Below are 11,032 nucleotides of genomic sequence, written 5' to 3' on the forward strand. Positions count from 1 at the left end.
TCAAAGAACAACTGATGTAATATTATATGAAACTAATTATTATTATTATTTTTTTAGTTACAAGTGCCCTGAAAAAAAGGTCAACAATTTTTGATCAACCAGACAAACATTAATAACTAAATTATGGGAATGCAAAGGAATTATAATGTACATCAATTGATATGCCACATGGTGAATATTCAAGAGAAAAAAGTGTTTGTTATAAATAATTTAAATCTATGTATGAGTGAAATAGAATGAGCGCAAGATGAAATGTACAACAAGGACGAATGGCAAAAATATAGAAAATGTGGTGTCACAACAACTAACTGCTATAACATGTATAAACTCAGAGCGGACAATTATTGGGCAAACACCATCAAGACCATTGTGTACGATATTTTTCAAGAAAATGCAGCCACTTATCGTGTAAAATGGTTATCGAACATAAATATTCGGTAAATGACAAATATATTTTGTCCATAGGACATTGGAAATGAACCAACGGTCAGAGATTTTGAAAGAAAAATAAATGGATTTTATAATTGAACTTGTACGGTATTCATACGAACAAAAATTGTTTGGCGGCGAATTCCAATGGACTGTGTGGTGTTCACAGAACATTCCGAAATCTTCGTAACGTATAGTCAACACAAAATGTATGCGCGAATGTTCTGTGAAATGAAACTGATGAAACTTTTTAGAAACTCACGATATACTCGTATACATATACGTGTATAGACGTTTGTAGACATGTATTTCAAGGGGTGTCTACTATACTTTTAGGTCCTATATTAACAAAACGTTTAGGTATATTTAATAAATTATAATGTATAAATAATTAAATAAACATTACTTTAATTTTTTATTTAATATTGTGGTATATCAGTTCCAATTAATACGTTTTCCTTAAATCTCGTATATGGTATTTTTCTCAAATAGCTTCAATTATTTATGATTTGTCCTTTTGTAGTTCATCACTACTGTTCATACATAAGCTGATATCTTTTCGTTTTCGCGCAAAAATTTGGAAAATTTAGTTTTATTTTGTCTATTATAAAATATAATTTATTTTTTACTAAATACTTTAGAATAAATTACGCTTAGTCTTAATAACAATACGAGTCTCTTACACTTAGACTTGAATTATAGGGCTCCATTTAAAACATTTCAGGGAGTTCCCGGGCACGCCTATGTATATGTAGCGGCGCGACAACGCTTGTAACGCTGTAATCAAGTAGTAATTTTAGTGGGGTACACGTAGTATGACATACGTTACCTTGTAAATCCAAATAAATACATTTTTCCGGTTTTTAGAATATCGTAGTGTCATATATAATAAATTGTGAAGCACTAAAGACTGATAGGCAAAGACAATTTTATAGAAATGAAGTGTCCCCGGAGTATAAAGAAGTGCACACTCGAAGAAGCTGTTTTTTAGATAAAATGTTGATAAACTATTAGTAAAACATTGCTTTTAAACTTTCAGTGTTAAAATTTATCGTAAACAAAGCTACGGCCGTTAAAAACTATAACTTATAGAATAGGTTATAGTTATAGTTATAGTTATAGTTATAGGGAAACAGTGTTTCCCAAACTTTTTCGACTCACGGCGCCCTTTTTGATCAAAGGTTTTTCCAGGACGCCCTCCTCCAAGTCATAGCATGAATAATCATAAGGAAAATTTTAGACCAGATTGTATTTTATGACGGCGTGGCGCCCCTGTACAGACGGGAGCGGGTCATGTCTTCGAATGTCATGTTTTCGAAGATCATATTTTTGAATGACGAATGTCAGAAAAGTTATTTGTTCGAATAGTAATGTAATCGAAAAATGATTTGTTCGAATAGATATGTGATCGAAAATTTGTATGTAAGAATATTATTTATTTAAATTAAACAATTATATAACGTTTTAAAAACTTATAAATAAACAGTTATAAATCAAGTAATTAAAAATATACGAATATTATTTATTATTAAAAATTTAAATTATATGCGATCGCTTTTAAAAACTCCAATTTACAATAATTAGGACTGTCGTTAATTCGTTTTTGAATTGATTGCAATCTGAGATTGCATTCTATACCATATTTCTTCTTCTTAATCCTTTCAGATCCGAATTAATTGTAGTTGAGAAAAAAAATTAGCGATTCATATATGTTATAAAAGGTATTTGATTAAACTACTTGATTAAGGTTCTCTTCAAGTTTGAAGAGATTCTGACCATCTGGATCAAAGATACAGCTATGCACATTATAATGTCCATTGGGCCAATATGGAGATACTTGCGTGCACATTACAATGTACATTGGGCTTCCTAGCATAAAAAATTATGCACATTATAATGTGCAACGGGATTTAGGTGATAAACTTATTGTTTCAAAAACTATACAATTTCGTTTATTTGATCACCAGATATTAACATTTTAATCCGTGATTCTGTTTCAGCTTGAATTTTTTGTACAATTGTAATAAATTTGTGAAGTCCTGAATAAAATATATAAATTTAAATATTTATAATTTGTAATATGATTTATACCTGGATGAGGAGATGTAAGTCGATTTAATTTTCTTTGCCACGATTCAGCTGTATTAGTTGTTCTCGAATGTTCTAATCGAACACGATTGTAAACTGACCAAATATCTGGTTAAAATAATGGAAAACTTTGTGAAGGCACATTCTTAAGCTTACCCCTTGTTCTCATACCAATTTTTCCAAGTACGTAAGTTTCTTCAAAGTATGTTATTAGTTTTTTTTTCTGAAAAATAAAATATTGATGTTCAATATATTATTTCGTTCATACGACTTTTCGAACACATATCTATCCGAACTAATCATTTTTCGATTACATTACTATCTGAACAAATAACTTTTCTAACACTCAAAAATATGACCTTCGAAAACATGACATTCGAAGACGTGACCCCCACCCACACAGACCTGGCGACGCACACTTTGGGAACCAATGGGTTATGATAATAATTATTATCTTGAAAACTAAATTAATATGTATAAAATATTATTTCAATCTTAACCCTTTCAGTCCTGAATTATTTTTTTATAAAAAAAAATTTTTTTTTGTGATTGTTGGATCATTTGGAGTATTTGTTATGTATATTAAAAATTTTTTGAATCTTGGACTTCTGGTTAATAAATTATAGTCATGGCATTGTACGAGGCCACTGGGCGTTAAGGTAGTCAACATTTTGTCGTTTATTTTGGTACAAATCTACAGTTTTATGTATTATTAACAAAATAACTAATAAGTAAAACAATAACAAGTTAGTTTAACAAATTTATCAAATAAACTAAATTAAAATTAAAGAAATAAAAATTTAAATACTAGAAGTATTATACTATTGTGTGATAATCATGATAACGGTGTTTCCAAATTCGAATATTTTGATATCACAAACGCCCAATGGCCTTCCCGGAGGCTAAAAAATAAACACATGTTATGCACAGTTTGGTAGTTCAAAGTACATTTCGACTATTTGTCGTTAATCTTATACATGTTATCATGGAGATTACAAAAAATTTTTATAACGACATTTGTGCGAATTATCAACAATATTCAAACTGATAACAATGAAATTCAAAATATTTTTTTTAAGTATGATTAAGTCTTATAAAAACAATTTAAACATGAGTTTTTACATTTTCAAATTGTTTTACACAACATTTTACATATTATTCGCCAATAGATACGTTAATACCGTTTATAAATTATTTTATATCAATTTATGTACTTCATGGCGTTGTGGAAGGCCAATGGGACTGAAAGGGTTAATTAATTTAAATTTCAATAGATTAAACAAAATTTAATCTTGCTAGGTTACATAGATTTTTATACTTAAACTTGGCAACGATGGATAATTCAGTTAGTATTATATATATATATATATATATATATATATATATATATATATGTATATTATGTAAAATATTAATATTTTATATTTTATTATATATTAAAATATATAATGTATCGAGATTTCAGGAATAGAATACTTTGACATTTGGATATTATATATCAAGTATATTTTTCTATAAAAATCGCTATGCAAAAAAGAATACGTCTTTAATATATTAGTGAATAATGTAATTATTTTATTACAGTTACACTCAACAATTTTTTAAACATTTCTTTAGTCACATTATATAGTAATTTGTATTGTGTAAAAATATATTTATTCTAATTTAGAAAGTTTATCAAAATTTATTTTCAGTCTAGTTTAACGTTATCATGGAAATAGTCCATCATCAAATAATTTATTATACTCATAATTTCCGTACTTAGATTAGTTTAAGTGTGTACCGCACTTAAATTAGTTTTAACGTAGTTTATTACTTTTATGCTGTGTTGCATGAACATTTAATGATAACGACTTATCGCTTATGTACAATTAAAACCGTTCTTTAAAATTGATAAATAAAATACTAATAAAGCGTTATCAACTCGATAAGTTATAGGTCTGATTTAAGATCTGTAATATATGCAGAACCGTTTAAGATCCCTTTTCATTTAGTTTAAAATGTATTTAAAATTGTTATTTATTTAATTTTGAATAATTATTAATTTTATTTTATTTCTTATTATTATTGTTTTAAGACATTTTAAATTTAAACTATTAATTGTTATGTCCTCGTCTGATGATTCCGATGAAGACATTATTCTTCAAATTTAAATAAATCTCCCAAGACCAAGGTAGTTTAGAGATAGGTCAAATCCGTCAAATAACAATTAACAATTAAATTACCAAGATATGCTTATCTCTTCGAAAAAATAATAATATTGATAAGAATAATATTTGTGTACTACTTCATACCTGACAATTGATTATAACCTAATTATTCGATACAATTTTAATACTTTCATGAAACGAAATCTGTTCTTTAACTTCTACTATTTTACAATCGATATATTATCGACTCAACAGTTTATCGAATTGTTTTCGTGTAACCAGGCATTAGAATCGTAAAACCAAATCGTATAAATGCTTGTTGATACTTCAGTAGAAAAAAAAATAAACGGAATTGAGCCCAAAACTTTTGGATGTTGGCATTTGATCGGAACGGAATTATCAATGAAATTATTTAGATTTAATGAAATCTGTGTTACAGTATAAATAATTCGTATTCATTATATTTCTCTTTGTCTTTATTAAAACATAAGTTTATGATTCTTGTCGGAGTATATTATTTCTCGGATATGGTATTGCAATACTCATAACAACGATTGTACGCAGTCTATCGGCGGAATGACAGACTTATAAAACGTGTACATTTTGTTTGACCATCATTTATCCGCCAGATGTCACTACTAAGACAACAAAATATTTTATGATCTACCGTTTTTTTTTTCATTTCATGTCACATACATTCTACGGTGAAATGTAGAAAAGAGATATTTTATTTAACCATGGCGTAAACTGGTGGGGGGGGGATTAGCGATAATGTTTTCCAAAATTTATAAAATAGCCTTAAAATTGCCAAATAGTTCCGTAACGTGCGAGTGGAATTTTTCGACTACGTTGTTACGCTGGTGTGTACGCGCCTTAACGTTATGTACGTCCGTGTTACCAGGGGCGGCTTCAGAAGGAGGCCTAGGGGCCGTGGCCCCCTCCCAAGCTCGTACCGTATTTATAAAAAAATGTATATTGTTAAGAAAAAATGCATATTATAATATGTACTAATCATACGACACGCACAAGTATGTAGATTGAGCCATAGAGGTATGACGGTTAAAAGGAGTTCTCCACACTTCGGAGACTAAAAACCTGGGTTCGTTCAATGATGACTGAAGATAGACTATCAGTATTATGTCTAATTAATGTATATCATAAACATCAGAGGGCGCTTGGGAAGGGGCTTAGACCTCAAATCGAAAATTTGTAAGAAATGTTATTCGTTGTTTTTATAATTATCTGTTGGTTTTTTTGAAAATCTTAAAATAAGAAATAATAAAAAACTATTTTCAATAGCATTAACAATACCAATTAGTTCGGCTACTTGTGAAAGAAGTTTCAGTGCAATCAAAAAAATAAAAACTTGGCTAAGGTTCAGTGATCTTTTAATACTATATATTGAAAAAGATATATCAAAAAATATAAAAAGCGATGATATTTTGATATCTTTGCTGATACAAATAGATATTTGTCATTAAAATAAAACATTAATTATTTTTAAATATACGTTATTTAGTGTTTTTTTTAATACACTTTAAATATATCTATATTTTTAATAGTATCAAGTTTTACATGTGCACGAGAAGGGGGTGTGGGGGCGAAGCTCCTGCGGGTTATTTTACATTGAATTATTATAGCCTCCCCCCAAAAAAAAAATTTAACCAAATGTCCACCTATGATCATAAAGTAGATATTCTAGATCAAATAGATAATATTAATGGTATTTTTGCCAATTTTAAAAATAGGCGACTTGAATTTGTATTGTAAAAATTGTTGTTTTATTTTTGTTATAAGATTTTGTAAAATTATTACTTGGCCCCTTCCCCAAACTAAGACTTTGGAGCCACCCCTGCGTGTTACGGTATCTATTTAATACAATATCTGACTTGTGTACAGAAAAAATGTGAAGTCGAGAAAATAGATAGAGATGTTAATCTCAAACTATTTGCGGATAAACAAAAAAATATTATGCTGAAAAAAAAAATGTCATTCACTATTTAATAGAATTTCTAATGTTATTGTTAAATAAAAAATATTTAGAGCCTATGTACTGCCTAATTCGTATTCTTAAAATACATGAGTGCTTTGTGTTTGCAAAATACAAATACGAGGGGTGTGGAGGCTAAACAATCCGCAAATATGTTGTACTAAGGAGTAACAGTAAGTTGCGTCCCAATGTACCTTTTTGATGTAAATTGTGTCCCGGGTATTTTGTAATAAAATGTATATTACCAATTTACAAACAATATTTTTCTTCCCATTTTATCAGGCTTAGGACTGTCAATATTACTGTTATAATGTTGGTATGGTTAAAAATATTTATTGTTGTATTTATTTATTATTATTTAAAATTGCATATTTTTATCGGTACTAAGCTGTTAAATTGTTCTTACTTTGTCAATTATTAACTTATTCAGTATAACTTATAAGTCTATATAAAAGTAGGTAATAATTTGAATGACAATTGCCTCATAAATTCAATTTGAGTAATATTTTTAGTTTCTAATTCTTCTATTTTTTTTTTTTTTTATATATCCTTCTTCTTCAATTGTTATTCTATTTCTTGAGCCCTGACTTCGTAACGCTATATAAGTATCGATTTATATATATTTAAAACATCTATACAATTATAAATATTAGGGTGAAAGGAATTAAATGAACTATTTAATTTTCTATGGAAAGATCCGCAATTGTTAGTCGTGCGTAATGTCGATGATAAATATTCTGACCATATTTCTGGTGGAAAGTCAGCGTCATTTTTTATGTATGAATCTAATACATAGTCTGTGAATTCTAATACTTCAGCATCTTGCGGTTGTATTGCTTTAATGTCTACAGTAAAACAGTTTTCAACATCTTGTGGATTTAAGAAAGGAAGTCCAAAAAAGAGTTTTAAAAAATTACTTATTTCTGTATTTTTTTTTTTTTTAATCGGTACTAAGCCCCAATTGTTGAATCTTTCTGTGCCAACTTTGTCCTAGGTGGAATCTACGACCCTTTACTTGAATAGAAGGCCAGACAACATTTGCAGCAGTATGTATAGCCTTTTCAAAATCGACATACATTCGGACTGGGTTGAATTGCATGTCATTTTTTTTTACATTCTTCTACTAAATGTTGAAATGCATAGGTATAACAATCAGTTGACTTTGATGACAGTAAAAAAATAAACAAGTGGGATATAATTATTATTTAACCTACCATGAATAGTAATAAGTTGATAAAATAATTTTGGGCAACTTTTGAAAGTACCGTCTACAAATATCGTGTTCAAACTGCATAAAGCTTGTAAATTACGAATTGTCAAGAAACCTAATATATTTGTTTCGTTATGATTAACTAACAAAAAATCTTCACCTTTAATTGTTTTAAATTCCATATTTTTTGAAGTCTCGTGAATTTGTGTTAATGAAGTTGGTAATTTGGGTAACTTTGAATATCGAGCATTGGGTATATTTCTTTTTATTGATAAAACATCTCCAGAATTTATATTTTCAATATCATAATTTTTCAATTCAGAATGTAAAATTTTCGATAATTGAACAAACATGTCATCAACTGCTTTTCGATTTAAATTGTTACTAATTTTTGGTCTAGTTAAAATATTTTTCGGTAATGACTCATGGTTATGTTCATTACAAATTTCAATTTCAGTACCAATAAGACTTTTAACTATTAATTTTGCAAAGCACTAACATGTTTTGACGGTGCAACACCAACGTTCAATATCATTTTTTAAAAACTTGCGAAAACGAAACTTATAACAAGAAATCACTTTTAATGATTTATTTTTTTCACTGTGCATTGTATTATTTATTTCATTATTTATCACGTTCATTTTAAAAAATCTTCACGTGAATTTGTACTGAACTAATACGTGTTTGTCGTAAGTAATTTTACTACAGTAAAATTTAATAAGTGGAGAACCAGATATACTCTTTTGATACGAGTCGTTATTATCCAGCCATAAGTAAAAACATTATTAATGTTAGTTTTACGGATTTTCTGTCGGACGCAACTGATAGACACGACAGAAACACGGGCCGCAACTTACGTATATACCTGAGAAATATCGGGCCGCGACTTACGTATGTAATGTTATCTTATGTATGTTATCGGAACCATTTTTTTGGGACGTAACTTACATTTACTGATACTTAAAGTGCATGTCCTCCCAGCATATTTACTAAGCCAAACATAAGCCTATGCATTTACTGTCGAATTTAAAATTATTAAATTGTAAATAAATGTCCAAGAACCAATGGATTCATGTATTATTGATTTCAGTTATTATTAAAAAAAATTATGATAGTTACTTATTTTACTCTATCTGTATTATACTTAGGGATCAAAGACTTATAAAATATAGTAATAATTAAACGTTTAAATCGTTCACATTTGCGTACTGCATGACGTATTAAAAAAATAATCGTAAATAATAAAATTGTCCAAAAAAAATATCTGACCCAGTACAATAATTGTGACCAAAACCGAACCGCAATTTCTTTTGAAGCTGTCACAACAATCACGTTTATCCCACAATAATTGGATTTTGTAATTTTCTAAATAGTCTTCAAGGGTTTTATCGTTAAAATCTTTAAGTTTTTTTAAAAAAAATAAATATTTATCGATATACATATATACAGTTACAGGATTAATTACATAAAAACGTAATTGGACTTATTTACTTACTACAAGCAAAGGTTGAGTGGGAGGTAAAGAGTAAATTATGGTAATTTTATACTACATTATGTTGATAATATTGATTTAATTTACTTGATCTAATATACAATAATAAATAATATCAAAGAAATATTAGATCTAATTATGATATATCAGGGGCGTATTTAGACTTACTTCTAGGGGGCGACTCAAATTTTTTCTTTAATTCAGGATTAAAATGTACAAGTAAAATTTTAGTAATATTTAAATCAGATGAATCCTTAATATTCGTGGTTTTTTTTTTAATCTAATGCCGGATCCACTTAGAATCGAATTTTGTGTAGTTTTTTTTAACACCTGTCTATGTTTTAAAAGTTACGCTTGCGTTTTATTTGATTTTTCACTAAGTATGGACCCGACCAAAAGCCCAATTCAGTATTTACAGCTACGTGTAATTTGATTTCATTATAAAATGATTCACATTAAAAAAATTTGAAATGTGAATCTCACATATAATTCAATTTAATATTCATTAAATATGGATTCAGGGGGGGGGGCGACCCCCCCCCTCCCCCCCCCCCCCCAAAATACACCCCTGTGATATATATAGCTTGCATATAGACTATAGATCACATAATAAATAATTTAGATATACAAAATGTACTGTATCTCAATTTTTTATAAATTATGATTTAAATGTTGTTTTAAACTCATATTATTTGTCACGCGTTCAAAATTGTTTTGCATTCACAAATGTGTTTATCCTTGTGATTGTGAGAACTCAATTACATTGTTTGTGTTCACTTTATTTTAGTTACGTGATAATTATGATATAACTAAATGTATATTATGTAGGCAGTTAACGAAAACTCGTTTAGCTACTATGCAACCCAAATAGCAGCATTGTGTTGTACAATACATTTTTTGTTCGTATAAACGTCATTGGAGTCTAATGGAACAAAGAAAACGGTAAATAAATTTTTACTTTTAATTATTTTAAATACAACATATAATAAAATAACATATTTTCTGGGTTGATCATGATGCAAATGTTGATAAATATAAACTATGTTGAAAGCTATTGGCTCTAAAATTTAAATGTTCATAACAAGTGATTTTAACTATAGTAATTGTTTAATTACGTAGGTACAATGCCATAATGTTACAAAAGTAAAACAAAAGACAAATAAGTAATTAAATCGGGCGTCGTTCATAACCGCACACTTTTATATCTTAATCCCACATATGTCCGCCAAATTAAACCGTTCAATGCCGCACACATTGATATACATCAATAACGAATAAATTTATCTTTAATTTAACACGAGGGCACCTCAAGACCGGGTGGGGTCACTCGCTCGGATAATTAAAAACGAAAATATCCCCTGATATGCTGGACAACCCCCCCCCCCCCAAATAGGTCACAGTATAAAAAAACGATTATGAGTGGGAATTATACGAAACGGCAACGTGAACCGTACATGCAAAGTATGCAGGGAGAAAGAAATGTTAAATGTTAATCAAATGTGTGCGGTTTTGAACTATTGACCTTTCAAATTTCTCTTTTTAAAAATAAAATAAATGTGTACGGTATTGAACGATGTAAAATGTGCGGTTATGAACGGTAAGTGTGCGGTTTTGATGACCGCTGATTAAATCACATACTATATGAAGTATATAGAAATCATAAAGTTTGTGAT

General features: G+C 28.7%; 1 protein-coding gene across 1 annotated transcript; it reads right to left on the bottom strand.

The window, feature by feature from the left end:
• Window positions 1-2,367: 2,367 nt before the first annotated feature.
• LOC112686330 lies at window positions 2,368-7,756 on the bottom strand. The gene is made up of 4 exons (XM_025558548.1): window positions 7,673-7,756; window positions 2,689-2,740; window positions 2,521-2,625; window positions 2,368-2,468 (listed from the first exon to the last, which is right to left on the bottom strand). Exons 1-4 carry the CDS (start codon window positions 7,754-7,756, stop codon window positions 2,368-2,370), a joined length of 342 nt encoding a protein of 113 aa, XP_025414333.1.
• Window positions 7,757-11,032: the final 3,276 nt, after the last annotated feature.

This window comes from Sipha flava, unplaced genomic scaffold (assembly GCF_003268045.1).
Source record: "Sipha flava isolate LNK unplaced genomic scaffold, YSA_version1 304_pilon_pilon, whole genome shotgun sequence".
Taxonomy (NCBI): Eukaryota; Metazoa; Arthropoda; class Insecta; order Hemiptera; family Aphididae; genus Sipha; species Sipha flava.

Bases quoted from the DNA above. Each gene is read 5' to 3' on its own strand.
- LOC112686330 (XM_025558548.1), bottom strand. From the start codon at position 7,756: ATGCAATTCAACCCAGTCCGAATGTATGTCGATTTTGAAAAGGCTATA. The intron at 2,741-7,672 runs GTAAAGGGTCGT...TTTATTTTTCAG, and splicing joins TTGTCTGGCCTTCTATTCAA to AAAAAAAAACTAATAACATA. The intron at 2,626-2,688 runs GTATGAGAACAA...TATTTTAACCAG, and splicing joins TTACGTACTTGGAAAAATTG to ATATTTGGTCAGTTTACAAT.